The sequence below is a fragment of the Chrysemys picta genome, chromosome 1 (assembly GCF_011386835.1).
Source record: "Chrysemys picta bellii isolate R12L10 chromosome 1, ASM1138683v2, whole genome shotgun sequence".
NCBI classification, from domain to species: Eukaryota; Metazoa; Chordata; order Testudines; family Emydidae; genus Chrysemys; species Chrysemys picta.
This window is the reverse complement of record NC_088791.1, coordinates 279620648-279646876: the sequence shown is the minus strand read 5'-3', so window position 1 is coordinate 279646876 and position 26229 is coordinate 279620648. Positions and strand designations below refer to the sequence as shown.

Below are 26229 nucleotides of genomic sequence, written 5' to 3'. Positions count from 1 at the left end.
CTTCCCCACAGTCAGCAGCCTTCCCTGAAGTTTGCTGTTGATTTGTCCATTTGCCACTAACCAGCCCCTTAGGAACTTAAACACAGAAACCTGATTTAGGAACTGACTCTAATTGTTGATATTCAGCGGTCTTGATTCCATGGGAGTCCCCACCTGACTTCTGTCTTTTCTTTGCTCATTTTGAGACCATAGTTTGTTGGCATCACTTGTCTGGACTAAGTACTCCTCACTATCAGCTATTAGCACAACATTGTCTACAAAGTTTAACTCTGTACCAACTTCCATTTGGAATTGCTTACTTATGAAGTCTGTCACAATTATGAATAGTAATGGATAAGCACTGATCCTTGATGGAGCCCAACCTTCACCTCAAAACCCTTCATTGCACCTAAGGGCATCTGTATCTTTGTCATGGAACCATCCTACAAAACCATCACCATCTGGACAAGGTCCTCCAGTACCCCACAGAATTGCAGTGGAGGCCTCAGCAGTCACTGAGGTACTTTGTCAAATGTTTTCTCCAAATTGAGGAAAGCCCACCCTGCTTGATGTTTACCTTCAGCTTCTTTTCCGCCAACTGTCGATTGATCGGCATATAATCTGTCATCCCTTTTCCTTTTCTAAAACCAAACCACTCCTTTCTTAAAACAGGCTCCACTATTCAACAAATGTGACTATGAATGATTCTCTCTAACAGTTTCATGCAGTGGGACAACATTAATTACTTGGTACTTTTAATAGTCTTGTATGCCACCTTTTGTTTGTATATAGGTACCAGTATAGACTTTCTCCATTCTTCTGGAATTTTCTTCTCTTTCCAAACTGTGTCCATCAATGTCTCTCAAGTCTTTGATCATAGCTGCCTTGACTACATCTGGACCTGCTGATTTTCCAGGTGCCATTTTCAGAAATGCAGCCTTAACATCTGCTTCTGACAGGCCATTGATTATCAGTTCACACAACGGTAGCTTGGCATATAAAGGGTTCTCCTCACTAAGTAGACCTTCACAGTATTTTTGCCACCTGTTATGTACCGTGTTTCTTGTTACAAGCAGTCTGCCCCTGAATCCCTTACAAATGGCATCTTCCATCTTCCCTCCTTTTGCTTCTTGTCCACATGATCACATATATTTTCTGTCTGGCAAGCTGATGACAGTTGTTCAACTCATTATACAGCTCACCTATAGTTAGGTTTCTCACCATTCTGATAGCTTGATTTCCTGCTCCCTTGGAGGCTCTGTAGGCAGCAACTGCTTCTTCTGATGGGTTACTTTCCATCACCTTTATGACTTTTTCCTTATTTCTTATTCCTTTTTGCACTTCCTCATTCCACCAGCAGTTTTCACGAGATATCCTCACTGTGGAGCTTAAATCTGCGGTGAAGAGCATAATTTGGCTTATTATGTCTTAAATATAGATATCTAAAAAGTACGGTAAAGTCCTAGTTTGTTTTCATAGGCTTCTGATTGAATTTGTGGTGATTCTGGTCTATGTAATATGCCTAAGGGATAGTTTCAGGGAATGATACATGCAGGTACTGTTTGTTGATTTTCTTCAATGACATATATGATGAATTTATCAGCAAGGGCTGACTTATGTGTGGATGTCCTGGAAAAACTCTAAAATCTATTTTCAAATTCCAATTATGAAAATGCTGTTGAATTATGTTTCAGTTATGCTTGTAACTATTGTAGGCAAATGAAAATAATTTCCATCCCTTATAATGGTTCCTATGATGATATGATTCTGATTTCATTTTTCCAGTGTTACCCATGCTGCATAAATTTTTATATGAATCCTTTCCCAGTCTGCTGCCTGTTCTACAGTCCCCACAGATTAACTAATAGAAATGCGGGCTAGTTTAAAGTCCAAGCACTGAGCCATTTTGGATGCAAAAGTTTCCTGCAGTGAAACAATTATTCATTTGGAAGCTTTTATTGTTCTAAATACTCCATGAATTCCAAGCTCATTAAATGTTCATTTACTGTCATGTTTCTTTGGCACTGAAGCTGTTGTCCTGAACAAAGAAGCCCAATTCTACCACTAATCTTTAGTGAGTCCATGGAACTTTGAGGTATTGCCTCATAGACACCCTTGTATGGTAACACAAGTAGGCAAGGGCACCAGGCTACATTGATCTGTCATGTGAAGCGGATGTCAAATAAAGCAACAAAGCAAAAGTATAAAGCAATTATCTTACAAGAATGCCTGCAAACTGAGTCTTAAAACACGTATCTTTTCATCTGATTTCTATTGTTCAAGGTAACTGAAGGCTGGGGTCACTACGAACTGATGTTTCCTGCACGTCTAGTATGTGCAATGCATTATACAGTAGTTCTGCTAAAGTTTGCATGGGGGGAAATTCCATTTTGAAAGTGAAATGCATAATATAGATTTGTACTAATGCATTCACTCCCAATCTCTAATTCCATCATTGTAGCAAGACTATATTATAGTGAGCAACAATAGGTCACAAAACACTTTCCACTACAGCCCTGTTTTCATATGCAAGTGCAATTAAGGTATTTAGATGTCTACCTGATATGCAGGCAAATGGGATACTAAGTCAGATATCAGAAGCAAGATTTTCAAAGGTGGGAGTCAAAAATTTGTGTGAAATCAAAATGTTGCTTTAAAACTCTACTTACAATGCTCCACTCTGGCTATGTCTAAACAGCTCAGCTATCAGTTCTATGAATGCTTGATTGTGCATGACTCTGTCCTGACATGGAGAAGGGCATAGAGAAAGCAAAAGAAATCACTCCTGTATTTGCATCCGCTAAATTAGTTATTTATATTGTGCTCATCTCCATGCTATTGAAGCATCCCTGGGCACAATCACAGTCATAGTAGTTATAGAGCTAGATATTACTGAGGAGAGGACTGAGGTATTGGCTCTGCTCCTCCTTTGCATAATCTGGGTAGGTGAACACATACTAAACCCGGATAAAGGGTAGTACTCTGGCCAAATAATGGTGGTAACAGTGCCTGAAAAATAAGAAAAAAATCCTATTTGCAAATATTTTATTAAAAACAGTGTATAAAATTCAAAAAATATTCATGAATTATTTTCTCAGCTTTATAAAATGAAAATATATACAGTCATCTTCACATTATCAGTAGTTTGTATTTCAGAAGCACCCAGATACTCCAGCAAAGGTTAAGGTTCCTTTGTGCTATACACAGTACAGAGCAATATTCAGTTTCTGCCCCAAATAATTTACAATCTAAGTACATAAGACAAAGTAAGTGTTATTATCCCCACTTTACAGATGGAGAACTGAGGCACAAAGTGAGTTGGTCACATAGGAAGTCAGTAGCAAAATTAATATCTGATATCCTGTGTCTGAGTCCGATGCCTTAACCACAAGATGATACCATACTTGCAGCCAGTCTAGGGTGACCAAATGTCCTGATTTTATGGGGACAGTTCCAATTTTGGGGTCTTTTTCTTATATAGGCTCCTATTACCCCCCCGCCCCCATCCCAATTTTTCACATTTGCCGTCTGGTCACCCTAAGCCAGTCATAAATGCACAGTATGTATATGTGTCCAAACACACACATACACACAGATTAGGCAGCCATTTACTATAGCCTTGGATTGTGAAATATGGATTAAGGGCTTCTAATTGTAAAAACAGTTTATTTTCCTCTGAATACAATTTGTTAATGAATCCTTGATAAGGTCTATTTATTCTCACTCTGTTAATTATGCTTTAAACTGTTCTGTATTGGCTCATGCTGATTTTTATCCTTTGGTTGAGTTTATATTTTACAAATACTTTTTGACAGTTATTCATGCTTTGCTGTGTTTGCCTTTTCCTCTGTATTTTATTTGCAAGCATCCAAATACAAAGGAAATTTTTAAAAAAGGAAAGAAAATAGCCAGAATCAAATTCTACAAATCTCTCAGCAGTCTGATTTGCAGGAAATAGGATAAATTTTTAAAAGTTATTTTAATCAATAATTGCTTTAAAAAGCAAACATATCTATTAAATTTAACTGTGCAATTAAACATCTAATTATGCTCAAAATGCAACTGCACCTTAACTAGATGGCTATGCCTCCAGCCTGACCCATTTGTTTCTGTTCTCTCATTATGGGATGCACTGGTTTTCAGCTCTTATGTGCCACCTGTTACAGTTCATGCAAGCACATCTATCTGCCTGCCTAGTTATGCCAGATATTGAGGGCAAAGTAGGGCAAAAAAATCCTGCCCTGTGCTATGTGGATGCATAATGGGAGAAGCAGGATCAGGAAGCCTCTTGAATTGCCAAATAGCAGCAGGGAGAAATTGCTTTCTATCATGCAAAAGATCACTGCAACTGACTGCTGCACCACCAAAGAGCTGCCAGCTTTGGGTCAGGTATATGCACCTTGTCCCCCAGCACACAGGCTCCAGTATGTGGCAGCTGTTAAACAATGGAAAACATTGTTCTTGTGTAAAAGGAGAAGTTGGTTGAGCCAACCTGCCCTGAGCCATTTTGCCTCGCAGTGCCTGGCTGGCTGGTAATGCTTCACACTGAATAGAAAGGCAGGATTTTTCACTTAATATGCATACTTTTCTGCTAGAGTAAATATGTATTTAGCTGGATAAAATATTAGAATTAAGCACTGAAATTATTCCTTTACTGTCAAATCACAATCTTAAAGCTTTGCTGACAAAATCAGTAATGAAACCACACAGACAAGGAGGCAAACCAGAGAGTCCTAATGATTTCAAGGGTAAGAATGACAGGGCTGAAATCCCCATATGCAGAACGGAAACAGATGCAACTGGATGGGAGAGACACATTATTTTTAAGCTTTTCAAAGGATAAAACAAATGAGAGAGAGGGGGAAAACAATATATAGAACTATAACTAATTAATTGACAACAGCTTCAGTCCTAACTCAGACAACACGTTCATCGTTTCCACAGGAGCTTTTCCTGAGCAGAGACAGCAGGATTAGTTCCTAAAACAGCAGACACACTTCCGTCAGTAGAAGTTACAGGTTAATGGTTTTCTTGAAGGTTCCCATAGTTATTAGTCAAGTCACCCTGAAGAAGAATTACTTGCTTTGAAATTTCCCTTTGAAGCAGGGTCGTGCTGCCAATATTTTAACAAGGGGCTCCCACACAAGCATTTTCCACTAGTCTGTGATATACCTGGTGTCTCAGGGGTGCCTCTGTTTGCAGAAAAGAAGGGCGAAGAATTAGGAAATTTATTAATTTGTTTCCCCATTTAAACAGACAATCAATCCTCAAGGGAGGCAACACCAGTGCAAACATATTCAATTGCATTTGCTAGGGGGGAAAAAATCGACTTGGTTTCTTTAAGAAGTGTGGTATATATTCCATAACACTGTATGGTCAACTCATATCGTTTGAAGCTGGGCCTGTGTGTGAAAACCTTGTAGAGGAAGAACCAGGTCTTTTGGCATCTCTGGGAAATTTTACGAAAATTCTTGCCATTTTGTCCACTACAAAGGGAAAGCATTTGCTCTTCAAAAGGATTTTTTAATAAGCTGAAGGGATAAATTGTGTCTGGCATGTATGATTTAGCAGTATCCAGAGCATGGGTGACCTCCATCAGACGAAGGGAAATTATCCCAACTTTCTCTTCAATATCATGACAGAATTTTAACAAAGGGCTCCCAGGAGTTCCCCAGGAGTTCCATGCAGCATATCACTGCTTTGATGCCTTCTACTCGGTGTCCAGGTAAGGTTAGAGAAGAGCACTTCACTTTCAAAATTCTGTCCCTTTTATCTCTGCTGAAATACCCATTGAGACTGATTGCTTCAGTGGTTTTCAAATCTTCTTGTTTTGGTGCAATCACAAATAACTAAAAAGCATCTTGTTTTTATCCTTGATTAAATGGTGACTCAGCCACCTTCATTATTCATTAAATCATCTGCCAAATGAATTCAGACTCCGTTCAGACTATATTTGACTCCAGGTATTAATGTTTGTCATGCCTTGCATCAGTATGGCCAGAATTTTCACGAAGTACTCAGCACCCATAATCAGGGCCAGATTTTCAAAAGAATTCAGCTCCCATTTAGGTACCGAAATAACCGGCCGCATCTGCAGAAGAGCTTGGCATGACTGGTATATATTACTTAAAAATTAAGTATCTAAATAGGTGTCAGGTATACTGAAAATCTGGCCCCAGTGATGAGTTCTGAGGAACTGAACATCTGATTCTCAACCTCTTTTGAAAAATCTGTCCCTAAGGGCTTATCCAGGAGTTAATGAGAGTAGGTGTTCAGCACTTTACAGGAATGAGATCTTATAGGTCTTCTACTTACATTGGTTAAAACAAATAAAATAATAAAATTCAGTAAATTTCACCTATAGAGTAAGATGATGGTCATGCTGAGGCCCACAAGAACAGCTCTATAGCAATAATAAAATCATAATAAATATTATTATTAATGTATATACAGTTAATATCCAGCAGGATAAATTATCTCCACCGCTGGATTCCACAGTTCATCCCATCTTTGAAGTGTTTGATTTTTAGACTGTAAGATCTTAGGAGCAAGAGCTATATATTATGCCCATTGGATACCTCAGAATATAATATCTGAGCTAAACAACTGATAAGAAATAACAGCAATAGTAATATAAAATAATTGTAGTAATAAAAGTAAGCACAATAGATCATAATAACACTGTGCTGCTTACAGCAAGTAGTCAGTAAACAACTGTAAAAGCATTTATTTTAACATGAGGTGATATATCGTTAGTTACAAAGAGCATACAAACAAATGACCTATCAATGTCCAACATCTTTTACTTACTCTCAAGGACAAACATTAAAAAGGAATAAAAATGTCACAAACCATACTTTTTTGCAGGTATTGTCTTTGGCCTTGATTCTCTACCCATTGAAATTTATTTATTTATTTATTTATTGAGGGAAACAGTTGCCCTTGACTTCAATGGAGCAGTATCAGACTCTGAGATACATATTTTTTGTTTGACAGCAGTAATCTTTGTCTAGTGATCATTTTACCTTGACCTCCTATTTATACGGAAATTAATCCTGCATTGTGGAAAACTAATCAATCACAGTCTCTCAGTATTTAAAAGGCACCTGTGGAAAGGATTTAGAATTTCTCCCTTTTCTGAATTTCTCTAAAGTTTGGTTAATCTCCCATTTACATCCAAATTATAGTTCCCCCCCCCCCAGTATAAATGTAAAACGATTTAGCATGGCTTCAAACTTACTATTTGGACATTGTCTTTTTATTATTATGGACTTTATTGGTGCTTTTTGGAGCTTATCTGCATTAGATTAGATTAATATCCTATGATTTTAATTCAATTTTAAAATTAGAAAGACATGATCCATGTGCAAATAAAATTGAGGTGTGGGTACTTCTTCTGTTCCCTCATGTCTCTTGATGGCCTCTGAGTATTTACAGGATTGCAAACTTTTCATTTTGGACCATGTATGCGACTTTTTACGTTTGAGGAATTTATGTGCCTACAGAGTGGATAGCATGGTATGTGTTTCCTTTAAAAAAAATCTTTATTCATTTTCTTGGCTGGGAAAAATCTCAGTGACAGTGCTTACTGAACTCATTTACTGGGGTATCATATTAGTAAGAGCCAGGGAAATGGTCGTTCCTTTTTCAAGCATTGACTTGTAGGAGCCACAAAGAAGAAACAAAAGAATCAATCCTGAACTGCTGGATTTATGTCAATTAAAGTAGAAATGTTGCCTCAATAAGGACTGTCTCAATGATTTATGCTGCAGCCTATTCTAGTACTGTGACAAGAGATGAACTTAATGAAAACTCAGTCTTAACCCCTCCCAAACTTTGGATCTTCTGAACTTCACTTAGTCCCATCTCTAAATTTTGAGGGAGACAGGGAATCCTAAAATCCCTCACAATATGAAAATGGATAGAAGCTACAAAGTAGCCTCTAAAGTTGAAAAGTGTTAGGGAAAGTCATGACTGGTTAGGTTGGAAGTATTTACTTCTACTACATTGTTGCAAAGCTCCTATAACTAATCAGGGAGAACCATTTTAAAATTCAGTTTGAGATGAAAACTTCAAAATATTAGACTGCCTTTGATTTGAGGGAATATGGCTTGTAAAAGCAGTTTAATCATGCCTCTACTTCATTTGTTAATCGGGTTTCACCTATCAAAATGGTTTCAACACATATATCAAAGGCTAGAACTTGGGTCATGTTAAGACCCCTCTGTGCCTCTTCAGGGTACTTAAAAGAGCAGCTGAGAATTACCCTGGCATATGTGAATGACATAGGTATGAGGAGACCTGTCAAAGTAATTTACGGCAGTCCCAAGCTTACTGTCAATTATGGCTGAGGCTAAACCAGTACCCACATGGCCCTAGAATTTGAGTGAGGTGTAGGAAGCAAATATCCACCTTTGTCACATCCTCAGGCTTGCCAAGAGATGCTCCGTTGCAGCTAAGAAAGGAGCACCAACTCTCTGATGGTTGGACTATAGGACCAAGACAGTTTATTAATGGTTATCCCAGTGTGCAACATTTGGGGTAATATTTCCTTTGTTTAGCAATGCAGTATAAGAATTAAGTGGATTAAATATACAAGATGCTGGACAAAGAAAGAAAAGAAACCATTTTTTTTCTGAAAAGAATTGTCCTGACATCTAAGAAATATTTATTGATATTTTGCAAGCAATTCAGAGAGTGGTTTCCCATGGATAGGAGCTTAGCACAACTCATATGACTTGGGTCAAGGTTTAGTTCCTTTTGGTAGAAATAATTTCCTCTTGACAAGGAGTCCTGTTCAAAGAATTAATGTACGAGGACTCCATTAACTGGAAAAGTCTACTCCAATATCAGGTCAAGAGCCGGCCGACACAATGCCCAGCACCATCTCTATGAACAAATAATTTACTATAGAGTTAGAGTAAGAACATTTATTTACCCACTTATTTGTAAACAAACATACCTGGTGAGTCTGTCTTATTGCTCAAGAGATCATTATCGAACTCACAAAATGGTTTTGTGGTAGGCAGTGCTATTATTTTAGTGATATTTATCTCCTCTGTCAGATCAATCATTTTAGATGATAGCACTATTCCTCCTCAAGATTCATTGATCGTATTATTTTCTGTCTGAAACATTATAAAATACATATGTCTCCCTGAAAACTCTACAGCTAAGAAAGAAAATGTTCAAGGAGCATCTCCTCTTCTCTGCAGCAAGGGGCTGATCAATTCTCCTTTTGAGGAGTGAGAGTTTAATCAAAAGCTAGAGTTAATAAATACTCCATTTATAAAACATCAATGGTTTTGATGCTATCATGAAAAGAAATGGAAATATCTGGCATATAGCATAGTAATAATGGAGACTAAAATAATGTGTTACCAATGAATCAGAGTTCATTTGATAAAAGATCTCATTCTGACTAGTAATGAGCTAATTCTGCAATCCTTACTTAAGCTTTACTGAGACAAAAACTAATTGAGATCAGTATTTTTTTTTGCTTCAGAAAAGATAACTATTGTAGTAGTTGTTCCAGTGTCTCTTGCAATGGCCCCAGCATTAACATGTCTTCCTCTGTTTCCTCATGTTGTGAGAATTAGTCAATATGCATAAAGCTCTTGAAAATGAATACCACTAACACTGACTTTCTCCTCTTTCTAGTTTGGCAGGTAATCTGAGCCCCCCTACTGTAAATTGATTTGTAAAAGCAGGCAATTTTTTGATACAGGAAAGCATCGTAGTATTTCAGCAACAGGGAAAATATTTATAACATTCAGTAAAATATTCTTCATTTATATGTCCTGAGAAATATAGTGGGCAGAAAGCATACAACACAATACACACACTCTCTCTTATTCTTTTTGTGTGCTGTGTATGAATTGGCCAGCTTGTGTGGCAGTGTTTCTCTTGGCGCACATGGACCAATTCTATTCCTTAATCACTACATCTTTGTGTACTTTGATCCAAATTTCTACAGATTCACTTTCACATACTACCACATTCTGTGAATGAATGTCCCCTACCATCTTGGCTGGTGTTTTATATTTCTGTTTCTCTAGTTTGGGATCTTCATAAATTTCCCCACCTTTTCTGTATTTGGGATGATATCAAATATCTTTTGAACTGCTAGATCAACTTGTGTTAAGTTTTTTATTATTGAGTAAATTGAGATGGATTCATTCACTGTGAAGGTCACAGACTAAATAATCACACAGGGTATTTTCCAAGTCATCCATGTAATTGCAATGCTCTGCTAATTTTCATACTTCAGTAAACACTGAGAAACTTGCTCAAAGCTGCATTATTTTATCAAGTAAACTATTAAAATAAATATGCTGTAATTATGATTTTAAAGGGAAAATAACACCTCATGATTTCACTAGAACTGGGAAAATCAGAAAATGTGTCTGCACAATTATATTTTTATCAGAATAAGTGTGTGTGTGTGTGTGTGTGTGTATTAGCTTTGTTTCTTATTTGTTTGGTCTTGAAATTATTACACTTTTATTCAAGAACCAGTTTCTTTGATCTTTCTTTTCTTTTTTTTAATTAAAAGCCTTCTTTTTAAGAACCTGATTAATTTTTCCTTGTTTTAAAATCCAAGGGGGTTGGATCTGGACTCAACAGGAATTGGTGGGGAAAAGGAGGGTGGTGGTGGTTAATTTCTCCTTGTTTTAAGATCCAAGGGTTTGGATCGGTGTTCACCAAAGAATTTGTGGAGGAGTCTCTCAAGACTACCCAGGGAAGGGTTATAGTACTTGGGAGGGAAAGATTTTGGGGGAGAAAACAGAGTTTCCCTAATAACTCAAATATTTGGGTGGTGGCAGCATACTAATCAAAGCTGGTAATTAAGCTTAGGGGTTCTCCTGCAGGTCCCCACATCTGTACGCTAAAGTTCAGAGTGGGGGTGAAACCTATGACAGAAGGTCTTTGTACTCTAATGCAATACAATGAATAAATCAAGTAGATTATTTATCTCTCTAATTGATTGCTGAAGACCTTTATTATTCAGAAGTAACTGAGATAGTCCAAATGTGTAATCTCTTCTAAAGACGCATACAGATGTTTTCAAGGGAGTATTCCTTCCCCCTCCCTTCTGTGAGCAGCATCTTTTTTTTTTTGGCCTGACCAACAAACAGCACTCCCCCTACCTGATGAGGCTGGGGGAGGCATTTCCCTAACGTGGGCTCTCCCACACCTTTCCTTCTGGGAACAGTACATTCTCCCTACAATCCGACCAAATGTTCCCTCCACTGAAATGGGGAGAGGGTAATTTAAACAACCCCGGGAGGCTATTGATGCTATGCTTGGCTTGGTGTGTCATGTAAAGAGTGTCACACACTTTGAATGTCTTGTTTAAATTACTAGATATCTGTATTTTGTCCAGTGATTGACAAACCTCAGAGCTTTGATTGAATTTAGATATGGCCATAAAACGTTTGAATGTTGTGAAATGTACTGACTCATTTCAGGTATAATCTTACCTCTCCCTTCTTTGTGTCCTCACCTTTTTCTTCTCAGCTCGTTTCTAATTTTCCTACCCCTGGGCGACTACAGTCCACTCGGTAGCTAATCCACCCTGAACATAATCTAGTGACTGTTCCCCCACATTGTTTTTTTTCTTCCCCCAACAGACCCCATGTTTTTGCTAATATCATGACAAAAATGTTGATAGGGAATCTGCTAGACCATGTATGTTCTTTATATCCTATGTATGCTTGGAACCAGAGCTGGAGAACCAGCAATCTAAGAATCTAAAGGGACTACATTATCCATTTTAGCATGTACCTAAAAAGGAATTGCACATTGAGGACAAACTCTTTTCATTAATGGTAGGAGCTGAATGGTGGAGTGGTGTAGCAAAAGTAGAGTAGTGTCAACTGGGTATAGGATATGGTTCAAGAAACAGCTTGCTCATGCAAGGTGGTATGGTGAGGGATGAGGAGAATTGCTTGATGGCACCCAATTTGCAAGTACTTTGAAAAGGGGCACCACAACTGTTGAAATATATACACACTGCAACACATGAGCTATACAGCTGGGGGCCTGATGGTATCATACCAGAAGACAAGCCATGCTCCCTTGGGATTGCAGTGTACCAGTGAGTGTGGTGGTTGGACACCCCTTTGAGCTATCTCAAAGTCTAGTAGGAAGTCTTCTCTGCTATATGCACAAGCATGCTAGGATGGGAGAGAAGGTGCCCCTTTACCTCCTCTCCCCATTCTAACACATCTTTAAATAATTTTAGGATTTTATCCTAAATTTATGTACTTTTACATCCCTTCCTTTAAAATTTCCATGTATTTATCTGACTTTCATCCCCTCTTAAATGTAGGGCTTGATTGGTCTTTAGCTGGCTAGCTGTAATGCACCAAGTTAAATCCAACTTAGGAATTGATCATTTCTGAGGTTCTAAAAATCAAATAAAGAAACCCCCCAATGCACATTGTATTATACATCCACTGAGCTCTATGTAGGAAATGTGGATTGTGTGCAAAAGCACAAGAGATCAGGTTAGAGTACTGAATTAGTAATGAGTCCTAATTATTCTGCTAAGAGTAAATAACACAGATTCTTTATTATGTGATGCATGAGAGGCAGAAAAATAAAACTCCTCGAGCAGGCTGTAATCAACCATACAATCAGCAAAGGTACGTGGAGATATGAATGTGATATGTTGCTAATTTTCTTGGGCCAAATATTGAATCACCATTAAGGACTTGGTGGTACTGTTAACTTCATGACTTTGTGACGTCAATTAGCAATGAATGTGTCATAACATAAAATGGCTAACCCCAAACAAAGTTAGGTCAGCATAAAATTAACCATTAGCAAAACTACAGCCCAAACAATGAATGTGAGTGCATATTACATGAAAAATGCTTATCTTTCTGACAACAAAAAATTGAGGATGTTAATTAGGAAATGAATGAGTAAAAGTACTAAAGAGTCAGAAATGTACTAGCTACATAATGAGATTTATTCAGTTAAAGCTATTTTCAGGTACAGTGACTCAATATTGGTTTAAATATCATGGGTGAGATCCTGGCCCCATTGAAGTCAATGAAAATTTTGCCACTGACATTAATCAGGCCAGGATTTCACCCTCCCTAGAGCATGAAGAAACCAGTCCTCAGTCAAGGCAATTGTGGCTTTGCAGGTTACAAGGCAGCATGGGAATTGAAGAAGGTAGAGTTAGGGAGAAGTGATTTTCTTGGGTTTGCAACACTCCTAATGCAGAGAATTTCCAGGAGGAAATCTATATGGAAATTAATACTGCTGCAGATACAACCATCTAAGGGACACATTCTGCTGTGGAGGACCCAGAAAGCTGTATGTATAAGACTGCTCTTCAAGCAAGATGCCCAGCTAATCTTTAGGAATTCAAGAAGGCTCTGAGGAATTTCTGGGCCACACTCTCTCCTGTCCCTTTCCCCATCCCATGATTTCAGGAGCTCTCCCTCAAAGAAGGCAGAATCAGAAGGGAATTCTATGAGCAAATTTTTACAGAGTTCCCAGCTCACTTTTCCCCAAAACACAAGTTTTGTTTTGTTTTAAGAAGAAGCAATTGGCCTGTCTACTAAATAGCTTTCCCTTCCAAATCACTAAAGGATTAAGCAGCCTTACATAGATGGGTCTTGTACTCCCACACCAATTCAAAAGATTTATATGGGCTATCCTATTTCTTGTTTGCAAGGAATGTTAGGCCAAGTGGTCTCATTCTATAGCAATAACTTTTATTTTTCAGGTAATAGTTTATAAACTAATACAAAGACTCAAAAACAAAAGGTAAAGCTGCAGCCAGCAAAAGGTGTTTTCCTCAAGGGATAAGAAAATCAACAAGAAAGGATAATAAACAATCCTGTAATATTTGGAGTGTCCACACTCCACTCCATAAGCAGAAAAGTAAACAGAAAACTCCACAGTCAGGGCTTCAGGCCATTCCTTTAATTCTGAGTATGGCACTATACTTTCCCAAAGGCATTCTCTCATTGTCTCTCAGGCAACCACTTACACCCCTTCACCTGACCACCTGTGCAAGGGACTTGAAGTTAACCCTTTGTCCCCAGGATCCAAGGGAGCACTTCTGCACCTTATCACACATTTATTATAGGTGGCACGGTTAGTGATATCTATTGTTAAGGTTGATCAATACTTTTCATTAGCTCCCCTCCACTGTTTTCAGTTGCTTATAACTTTGCCAAACTTAAACCATTAGAGCTGAAATTCCCCCTACTCCCCTCCATACACCCACGCATAAAAAAAATAGCTGAAAATTTGCACCAAGACAATAATCAAATTTGTGGAAACCTAGTAATAAATGAGTACAACAAATGTCAATCTCACAGAACTGAATAAACCTAGCCAAATGTATACAAACCCCAACTGATTTAAATCAATCACTAAACCCTTGCTCACAAAAGTGATTTGTTAGAATACTCAAAAATACATTTGCAAAATAGGAGTGGAGTAGACAGATAATGGAGAAATGCTTTTTTTTGTAATGCATCATTATGTTCTACTTTTGTGATTCTTTCAGCAAAATTAATGGGATGTAAAATCTACACTAAATTCAAATTACTGCAACCAAACATCAGAGAAAAGAATTGCTCACAGCCAGTCTGATCATGAGTGTTCTCATGAGTTTGGCAAATATAAACTCACAGCTTTATGTTGGACCACCTCTTTAGGTGAAAAACGTGAGTGAGAAATAATAAATTCAAATATAAAAAGATTAGGCTAACAAGAGCAGTGAAAGGCTCAAACTGGGATCTGAAAGGGACAAGGGTTAAATCTGTGATGCAAAGGAATCATAAATATTCAGACTTGAGAAGCCAAATGAATTCTTTTGGAACTGATTTATGATATCTATCATGAGGAAGTGGAAGGATGGTGCATTGGATTAGGACTCAGGAAATCTGGGTTCAATTCCATGCTTCTGCCACAGGCTTCTTGTGTGACTTTAGGCAAGTCATATTCTCTGTGTGCCACAATTTCCAATCCCATGTATAAAATGAGGCTAGTAACAATGGTTCCTTGTAGTATATTTTGGCTGCACATTCCTTGGGGCTGCTACTGTGTGTATTGTGCAGTGCCAGGCATACAAGGTTCTGTTAATACAAATAATAATAATGGATTGCTGCTTCTGTGTCAGGAGAACAGAGTAAAAACAGCTGGACATCAATAGGGAATATTATTCACCTACAAAACTCTTGATGGCTCCTTAATACTTCTTCAAGCAAAGCAAATCCTCAAAAGAAAGTCCAAATGCAAAGGTCTATTTTTTTCTGAACCTCAGGGGAATGAAAGGTGATTTGAAAAGAAAGTTAAAAAGTAGTTTTACTCCTAAAAGTTAAGATTAAAAGATTCCTCACTTTTCTTTATTTATCTGTGATCAATAATAGTCTGTGATATTTGATATAAACCAAGGTGCAACTCTAAAGTCCTCTAAAGCACATCTTTGAGTACGAAGTAATCAATAAAGGGCAGAGGTTTTTCTTCTCAGTTCTGGAAGACCGTTACTCTGTGTGGGTGTTGGTTCCTGTGGTGTGCTGAAGTCATTACTGGTGACACTCAGCTTGGTATACCTCTGTGATGTTCTGCAATTGTCAATCAGCATATCCCCTTAGCAGCTGTGTATTTTCACTTATGCGGAACAACATTTATTATTGATGCGCCATTAAAGACACACTTAATTAAAGGTCAAGTATTTTTTTTTTAAATGTGAAATACATAGTTGTTTAACAAGCGTCATGCAGAATGACTAGTTTCCAAAATATGGTTCAGAAATCAGGAATAATTTTTAAAGGGCAATTTTAAAAGCTATAATATAACAGGAAAGTCTATTTGACTTTAATTTGCAGTTGTGTCATACAATTGTTTGGAATATCAAATCTTTGACATACATAGTCTCTAATAAAATCTTTCAATGGAAAGTGTATTGTCTTAATCTTTTTACTTTTATTGTCCCCATCAGCATAATAGTTGTTCTGTTATGAAATGTGTAAGTTCAGTGTTCTTGGATCATCTGTATTTCAAATAGTAAAGACTTCTTTAACAGCAAATTAATAAATAGCTAATATGGACTGGAAGGCAAACACATAGTAACTCACTGAAAGGTACAGAGAAAGGCAACAAAAATGATTAGGGGGTATGAAACTGCTTCCCTACAAGCACAGATGAAAAAGAATGGAACTGTTCAGTTAAAGAAGAGAAGACTAAGTGGGGATTTGACGGCGATCTATACAGTCATGAATGGCATGGAGAAAGTGAATAGGGAAGTGCTGTTTACCCCTTCTCATAACACAAGAACTAGGGGTCACCCAATGAAATTAATAGGCAGGTTTAAAAACAAACTAAAGGAAGTACTTCTTCACACAACACAAGTCTATCTGTGGAACTTGTTGCCATGTGATGTCGTAAAGGCCAAAAGTATAACGGAGTTCAAAAAAGAATTAGATACGTTCATGGAGGATAGGCCCATCAATGGGTATTAACCAAAATGGTCAGGAACACAGTCACATGCTCCAGGTATCCCTAAACCTCCAACTGCCAGAAGCGGAGAATGGACAGCAGGAGATGGATCACTCAAAATCGCCAAGTTCTGGTCATTCCCTCTGAAGCATTTGGCATTGGCCACTGACAGAAGACAGGATACTGGGCTAGATGGACTATTGGTCTGACCCAGTATAGCAATTTTTATGTTCTTTGATGTCAATCAGGATATTGGTGTGTGCATATGCATGCCATTTTCTCTCCACTGCATCAAAAGGATCTGCAGAGTACTGAGAAAACTTGCCAAGTGGAGAAATTGGATGTGATTCTCTCTTGTTGCCAGGCAATTCTCTCATGTTTCTGGAGAGGGTTTCAGAGGATTGAAATAATCTAAAATGGTCCTGCGAGCCTGTCATGGTTAATACTCATGCCACAACAGCAACTTTCTGCTTCCTCCCTGATGATTGGGCAAAACCCATAGATGGCATTTTTACCCAGGTGTTTGTCCACTAACACTATAAGTAGGGCCCTACCAAATTCATGGCTGATTTTGGTTAATTTCAGAGTCATAGGATTTTAAAAATCTTAAATTTCATGATTTCAGCTATTTAAATATGAAATTCCATGGTGTTGTAATTGTAGGTGTCCTGACCCAAAAAGGAGTTGTAGTGGGATGTGTGTGTGCGCGTGCGTGCGCAGTACTTACTTCTGTGCTGCTGCATGTGGTAGCACCGCCTTCAGAGCTGGGCAGCTGGAGAGTGGTGGCTGCTGTCTGGGATCCCAGCTTTGAAGGCAGAGCCACCGCCAGCAGCAATGCAGAAGTAAGGATGGCATGATATGGTATTTCCACCCTTACTTCTGTGCTGCTGCCTGCAGAGCTGGGCCCTCAGACAGCAGCCGCCAGTCTCCGGCCACCCAGCTCTTAAGACAACAGTGCAAAAATAAGGGTGGCAATACCATGACCCCCCTAAAATAATCTTGTGACTCCCCTGCACTCCTTTTTGGGTCAGTACTCCCAATTTGAGAAACGCTGGTTCCCCTGTGAAATCTGTATAGTATAGGGTAAAAGCACACAAAAGACCAGATTTCACAGGGAGCAGTGGGAAAAAATCAGATTTCACAGTCTGTGATGCATTTTTTCAAGGCTGTGAGTTTGTTAGGGCCCTAACTATAAGGAGAAATATCACCTGCCTCAAAGGAAAGATGCTACTGTTTTGAGTGCAACTTCTGAAGAGTAATCAGAGTCTGGACAAGGGTGAGGGCTCTGATCAAGTAAAGGTTCTTTTTGGAAAATTGCTGTCAGCTGGATGCATTAAGCTCAGGCAAACACAATGATCTCTCAGACCACAGCATAAGCAGGAGAGATTTTGACTCTACATCAAGCTCTCCTTGGCTGGATTTGGAAATAAGAGCTATCCAACTCAAGAGAGTGGAACTTGGTAATATGCTTCACCATAAACTTCTGCAGGCAAAAGATAAACTGGTGTCTCCCTGCTGAAGATACCAGTCAGCATAATAAAGTTCTGCTTTGTGCTAGGTGTATGTCTTTGTCACTCAAGTGAAGAACAGTTGATCACTGGTTCAGAGTGGGGTAGGAGGCTATGACAAGAAACTATCCACATTAGGAGATAATGTATGTTATGTCAGAACATTAAGAATTTAGAAGGTGGGGGAAGTGATCAGAGAATCACTGATTTATTTTGGGGAGCTTGGATAATTCCCCTATTCTTCTTTTAGAATACCCTCATTTAGATAGAAATGTAAGTGGGTAGTTGCTTTATTTTTAAGTGTAATTCAGGGTACCATTATCTTATGATTCAAGAAGACAATCAAACGGTATTACATTAGCAATTTGTATTATAGGTTTTAAAGAAGTTCAATTATATTTTTAAACTTGGTTTAAACTGTAGGAAGGGAAACCCAGTTTTCAAATATAAATGGATCCTTGTTTGATTTAATAATAGCCAATGTTTTGTCTCCATAACATTGGACACTACTGCTACCAATTGACTGAATTATGGCTACAATGTTCTCTAGTGTAGATGCAAAAAGATGTGCAAATTTGTTAAAAATGGCAAAAGGTGATAATTCGGTGTGAACCTTTTAAACACTCAATGTTTCCTTACATAGTTTATTCCTAAGCAAAGGTTAGATAGATGTATAAAATATAACCAAAGCACAAACCACTCCTGAGTTTCTTTGATGTATCAGTTATTCAAAATTATTCACCAATACTTAAGATGAACCATTTTCAGACTATTCTTTATTTGCTGTATTTATGGTGCATATCTAATCACATACTGGTAGTAAATTCTGCAATTTAGTTTTTACTTACTGACTGGAGGCCTGAAAGTTTGTAAATGGGCAAATGACTAAACCATAAACAGTAAATAACATCTAGAACTATTCAATGAGCTCTTATTAGTGCCCTACATTTGTCCGATCAAGAAACAAACAAAACCAAAGAGGGGAAGATCCTACAGGTGATGCTTAGAATGTGAGCACATTTTGTGGCCTCCACAAATGGCAGGTTTAGTGCACACAACAAGAGGCAGCTGACGCAGCGAGAGGCATTTTTCCCTTTGGTTTACCTGCTAGAGCTGCTGCACTTCAGACCACAAAGGTCATGTGGTTTAGTTTTTGACTGCCATAATATGCAGAATGCATATAAAGTAATTCCAGCTACTAGGGAAATCACAGTAGTAACTGGGTAAGTTGACTGCTGAATAGAACTAGCACACACAACACGTATAGATCAGATTAGCGAACTCACAGTGTGTCCTAGCCAACACTTTGAAAATGTTCCCCTGTACCTCCTAGAATTATAATATACACAGTTTGACTTCAGCTCTATGTTCTCAGATCTTTAATGTAAATCATGAACTTATTACTTAAAGACAAAAATGAGATAATATATTTTAATTTGCTATTTATCAACATAACATACAGAAAGATGATGTGCATATGGAAACAACCCTGTGTCTATATTTACTTCCAATGATGCCCTCAAAGGTAATACACCAAAAGGTATTTACTATTGTGCAACAGTTACTCATCCTATAGAAAAGTGTGTTTTAAACAGAACAAGAATACCCTACTCACTTGCCATTTAATGCTGCCACTCCAACAGTGCTTCTGGCAATTGACATACTTGCCACAAATGTCCATTGCTGACTTTGTGGATCCCACCTCTCAACCGTGTTCAAATAGCTCCAGCCATCATGGCCACCCACTGCATAAATAGGCCCTTCAAGTACTGTAACACCTAAAATAGAAGAGAGAGAGAGAGAGAGAGAGAGAGAGAGAGAAGATAAACATAGATAATCTTACACTACATCAGGGGTCGGCAACGTTCGGCACACGGCTCGCCAGGGTAAGCACCCTAGCGGGCTGGGCCAGTTTATTTACCTGCTGACGCAGCAGGTTCGGCTGATCGTGGCCCCCACTGGCCGCGGTTTGCTGTCCTGGGCCAATGGGAGTGGCAGGAAGCGGCGCGGGCCGAGGGATGTGCTGGCCGCGGGTTCCCGCCGCCCCCATTGGCCCGGAACAGCGAACCGCGGTCAGTGGGGGCTGCGATCGGCTGAACCTGCCGCGTCAGCAGGTAAATAAACTGGCCCGGCATGTCAGGGTGCTTACCCTGGTGAGCCGCGTGCCGAATGTTACCGACCCCTGCACTACATTCTTAAATAAATAATTACCATAACAAAGGTACCAAGTAAATATTAATATGCCCATATACTCCTAGTTGAATAAGATCATAGCAATCATCTCACCCCTCATCTCCTCCCACTCACACTGCGTTGTTTTTTCATGTTAACTGGCAAATGGGCTGAATCCTTAACATGTCCTCAAAAGAATATAGAGGACAGAGTGGGTCACAAAATGGGTTTATTTTTCCCCATGGAAAATGTCTACTTTTTATTGAAAACCTTTTTTGATAAAAAGTTGAAATTTTCTGTGGAAAGCAGACACTTTTTAATAAGAAAATAATTTAGCTAAAACCCCAGTTTTCCACTGAAGAACAGTTTTGATGGAAAAATTTAAGCCAGCCCTGAGTTAGTGTTCAACATCACAACCTCTTTCCTGAGGATTGATTGGTAACTCGAAAGCAATAAAACAGCAAACTTCAGCCTAAATTTCTTCACCAGTATTGCTTGTTCCTAGAGTTTTCTTCTGGGATCTCCTCTATCCTAGCTCCCCAATCTCATCTGGTCCAGAGACTCTGGTACCATTTCTACATCGTGGCTTGGCCCACATGCCACCATGACTCAGCAGTAGTGTCCCTAAATCTTAATGTAAATAGCATAAGAACATGGACCATACAGTATGGCATGTCCTATCTAGTCCATATTCTGATGGTGGCTAGCATCAGATGCTTCAGAAGCAGGTGAAAAACACTTTACAGTAGTTAGTATAAAATCTTATTGGGAGCAGATTATCCTAATCCCTAATAGATTGCTTTAAAACACAAAGCATGAGATATTTATCCCTTCCAAACTTTTTGTTAGCACTTACTATAACAATTCTGGATATGCCATGTATTTCTCTTGATAAATATATGATCCATCTTTGAATCTTGCTAAATTCTTTGCCTCAACAACATCTTGTGACAAATTCCACAGTCTAATTACACATTATGTGAAAAACAAGTAGCTTTTATCTGTTTTGAAACTTTTCCCTTTTGATTTCACTGAATGTCTCCTTACTCTAGTCTTGTGAGCCAGATAGAACAGTGGTTCCTAGTCAATTTTCTCTTTTTTTAATATACTTTTTATGGTTATATACTAACTATTCATTTTATATACTTTTATCATGTCCCTTTTTACTCATCTCCTTTCTAAGATAAACGATCCCAATTCTTTTCAATCACTCTTCATATGTTGTCCTTCTCTGAAATTCTTCAAATTCTGTAATATTCTTGTTTGAGAAATAGTCACTAGTACTGTACATAGTAACACAGATGTTTACTGAACAGAAATTTTCAATGAGATCTCCACAATGATGACCAGGTCCCCTTCCTGAATTGATACAGTTAAGTTAGAACCCTATAGAATGGATGAGTAATGGGTTCCCTGCAGGGTCCTCCTGGCTCCTGACCCCACTGGACTGAGAAAGTCACACACAGACCTTTTGGTGCAGTGCTCACCTGGTGCTTTTATTTACAGGCTGTGCTCCCACCACCTTTCCACCATACACATAGTCCCCTTCTTACAATCCACCAGCAGGAGAGAGGGGGCAAGCTATCTCTCTCTGCTTCCCCTCTCTGCCTTTCCACTACTGCAGCTTCCCTCTTTCCAGCTCCTTCCTTCTGGCTTCCTTCCCCTGGGGCTCTTATCCAGCCCCAGCCTGATGAGACAGCAGCTGTTCCAGCTTCCCTAATCAGGGCCAAGTGATCTACCCAGCTCCAATTCACCTCCTTTAATTGGAGCTGGATTGACAGAGGGTTGGCTAAGCAGTCTTCAGCTTAGCACCCTCTCACAATGAGTAATACATATTTTCCCTCCAATATGCATTACTTTGTATTATGAACATAGAACTTCATCTGGCATCATGTTGCCCATTCACCTCACTTTGTTAGGATGTTCTGACATTTCTCACAGTCTTCTTTGGACTTGACTACCCTAAATAATTTGTTCCATCTGTGAACTTTTATACCTCAGTGCCCACTCCATTTTCCAGAGCATTATTAACATCTATCAAATGAACTCAATAAAAAAATTCTATATTCGCATCTGCCACCCCATTACATTTACATTTGAAACAACCCCCTCTTTGCAGAGCATCAAATGCCCTCATTCTCCTTGTAATTCCTCCTCAAAAAAGCCAGTCCAGTTCTGGCCCGCTGCATTTTAAAATATTGAACAAAGAAAACTCTGGAGTGAAGAATTTCAACCCATTGTTGTACAGTGATGAAAGTGTTCACTGCAAAAAATTACTCGTTTAAACATTTTGAAAGATATAATATGTATATCTCCAGACCAGCTCATTAGTAACAAACAAAATCCAAGATTTATTAATTCAGACTGATTTTGATTTGTGTCCTACTGGAGTGAATGGGTGTGATACTAATTGAGCAACAGATTCTGCCAACCCTGTTGACATTGAGTAGTGATTTACTCCACAAATACTCCCATGGATATTAGTGGATAGCGCTACTGTGTGTATAAATAACTTGAGTTCAATAGAACTGTTCATGGAGTACGTTATTAGTCAACATGAGTAAGGCTGGCAGAATTGTGTGACCAGTAAATTTACCCAATGCTTTATTTAGGCAGCTAATTTTTCCATTTTAGGCTGTCAGTGGGTGAAAAGTAGAAACACGTAGAACTGCGGCTGTGTAATATATCTCGAAACTGGAAATACAACAGCCTTCAGCAAAAATGAGTCATCATAGTATTTCTAGTGATTTTTATATTTTCCCTAACCCATAGATATTTTAGTTATGCTTTTTTTTTGCATGTGGTTTTTAATCATACTGGAATAAAATCAGAAAGCTGCAACAGCTAGTATTTCCATGCAACAATTCAACAAGTGCTATCTTCTGACTGCAGGAAAAAATCCCATGCATTCTGATTATTTGCCTTTCTCCAAATCATCAGGAAACTATGACAAACCAAGTACTAGTATAATTTGTGAACAGAGTCAATCGTATCTGATAAATAGAACATTTCACATATCACTGATTTGTCTGTGCTCATACGAGATATATGACATCAGGTATTGCTTTTATATTACTTCCATACATGGCAATTTGAGGGACTGCATATGTTGCCTGCAAATGTGTGGGGAGAAGGGGTTGGTGGGTTTCTTTGGTTTGGTTTTCAAATTAAGAAAGAATGCTTAAAATAAATCTGTTTTGCATAAATAAGCAGATGGAAGAAGCAATGGAACAATCAACGTGAAAATAAATTGTAGACCTTTCTAAGAACACAGTAAACCATATCTTTGCTTGGATTAAAATGAAAAGAAAAAAGGGCTAAATTCTGCTCTTTAGGCCAGAAATGTGTGCATCCAGGATAGCAGCATGTAGTCAACACACTTCTAATACAAGAGACACCCTGCAGTCACATTGGACTGGCACACTGCAGGGCACTTTTTCTGCATTTGTCAGTGAAAACAGTATGAACCCTAATAAGTGCTGGCACAGCTTGCTACACTGTTGGCAGCATATGGGAAAGATTCAGAAAAGAACAAGAATTATTGACAACCTGGAAAACCTGCTTTACAGTGAGATATTTAACATCCGCATAGCTTACCCAGGATGTGTATCCAAGAGGTGATTTGATCATTGTCTACAAGTGTGACAGACTGACAATATCCTGGACAAACCTTATGGAATGAAGGAATGGAATTAAAGAATTAAGATAAAATTTACTTATCTTAAACCTTATTGAGTGAGAATTAATGCCTTTGGGATATATTATATTAAAATGCAATTGTGTATTTCTTATTGTGGAGGTGAAGGATGCTAATATAATTTCTCTGGTTATCAGTCCTTTGAAGCCACACCCTCCTTCCCTGAGAGGTTCACATTGGATTCTCCAGGGACCAACAGACAAAGAAAGGATAAATAAATAAATAGATAAATGAATGAATAGGATAAATAAAATTTTGGCTAAATAGCCTGGTTTTCAACAGGCTACTGACCTTCTTCCTTGTCCAGCAAATAGACAGGATCCCTGGTCCACAGAGGGCCCCAATCCTTTGAGAAGGGTTGGAAGGACTGGGCCTACTGAGGGCCCATAAGACCGGGGACGTGTTCTGAGCTGAAGCTGTGATTAACTTGTAACCACAAGAAACCCCATGGGTGGAGTGCTGAAGGACTGCTGTGGGAGCAGAACCCAGGTTAGGATTGGGATAATCTCTGATAAACTTCTTAGTAGGTGTGTAGGCTCTTTTATCATTTTTAGTATGTTTTATTTCTAGTGCTTTTACCTGAGAATAAAATAGGCTTGCATCGGAAGAACTGTGTGGTAATTTATCACTGTGGGCAGACACACAGATATCAGTCTCTGAAGAGAAAGCAAGCCCATCTATTTAGGCAAACTGCTCGGAATAACACAGGGAAGGCAGGGAACTGTTTGGCTTGCAAATACCCAGGCAAGGAGGGAGTGAGATGTGTGTATCCACCCATGAAAGATAACAGCCATGGAACAAGAAGCCTGAGAGGGGTGCCCTTGCTGAAGCACTCTGTATTTAAGGGGAAATACAGGTGCAGTTGTTCTGAACTGTGACAAGAAGTACATACATGGGGAGAATATATCTGATCAAAAGGGCTCTTGAACCTGGTTGATAAAGGCATAACAAGATCCAGTGGCTGGAATCTGCAACTTGATGAATTCAGACTAGAAATATGGCTCAATTTTTCAGTATTGAGGATAATTAAGCACTGGAACAGTTTATCAAGGGATGTGGTGGATTCAGACACTTGAAGACTTTAAATCTTTTAGAATTATTGGGTGAAAATCGATAGTCTGTGTTATGCAGGAAGTCAGATTAGATTATCATAATGGTCCCTTCTGGCCCTAAAATTTATGAATCAGTATGCATTTGCCAAATTGCAGCTCACTAAACTACACTTCCTTTGACTATGGTGCCCTAATCACTAGAATATGGGGTAGTCTGAGATGGGTCTTCTGCAATATCTTCTGTTGAAACTGTTCCACTTTGTGTGAACAGCTTTATAGTAACCGAGCAACAGCAACTACAAGAACGACTCTATAGTTCAATGGTTAGGGCATGTACCTGAGATGTGGGAGACCCAAGTGCAAGTCGTGCTCTACTGGCTTAGTCATGAAATAGGCACCAAGTGTTAGGACAGAGGCATAAGTGCATATGCCTCGCTGCAGAATCTTAGTTACCTAGGGGATTTTAACAGCAGAAATGTAGGTGCCAAGGATGTTTAGGGATGTTAGGCACCAGCTGAGCAGTAGTTTTGAGGATCTCAATGGTGCTTAAATGTTGGCTTTAGTTGTTGAATATGACAGTTATGTGCCTACATTCTTTTATGCGAATCTGGGCCCTAGGGACTTTAGGCACCTGTAGGGTTAGCCAACACCTGAGTGGAGGTTTTGAGGATCTAAATTTTGGATTTAGGCACTTAAAATCACAGTAAGGCACCTAAATCCCTTTGTGGACCTAGCCCATACTGAACACTGCCCTTTTACTCAAGTTGTCTCAGATGTGTTTGGACCAAGCATGCAATATTGGTTGGGTGCCAATTTTTAGCCAGTAAAAAAGTGATGATTTCTTCTTTAAATAATCAATTAGATACAGAATTTTATGGAAATAATTGAGTGGACATATTAGTCTGATTTGATTCTAAACTACTCTGAGATATCTCTTAAATGAAGATTGCTTTATAGTATATTTTGAAAAAATATCAGATCCCCATTGTGCAGGAGCAAGCTCTTCTGGATTTATTCAGTTCACCTCAACAAGATGCCTACAGAATCAAGAAAGAGCTTCTTACAAACAGATGACAATGTAAGTATGAATTATTACTTCTAAGGTAAGGAATTTTCATAAAGTTGAATCAGACTAAGAAATTCACTGTTAGTAAATGTATATATATTGTTCTAAGAAGGGTCCATAAGTAATCAAAATACACGTGAAGATCCTGAAAACAAAAGAATTAACTGAAACAATGGCACTGCCAAGGGGAGTACGGAATCTTCTCTTCATACTCTGGCAATGATGGTACAGTTCTAAAATGTATAGATAAAGGTAAATGAATATTAGTTGAAACTACATTTC

The 26229-nt window shown here is 38.6% G+C and overlaps 1 protein-coding gene across 1 annotated transcript in view; it reads right to left on the bottom strand.

Annotated features, from left to right (window-relative positions):
* The window catches only part of KLHL1 (kelch like family member 1), a 433580-nt gene that overhangs the window by 16222 nt on the left and 391129 nt on the right, over positions 1-26229 (bottom strand). The window contains exon 8 of the mRNA XM_065581135.1: positions 19576-19738. Coding sequence (XP_065437207.1) covers positions 19576-19738 — 163 coding nt within the window. The remainder of the gene's footprint in view (positions 1-19575; positions 19739-26229) is intronic.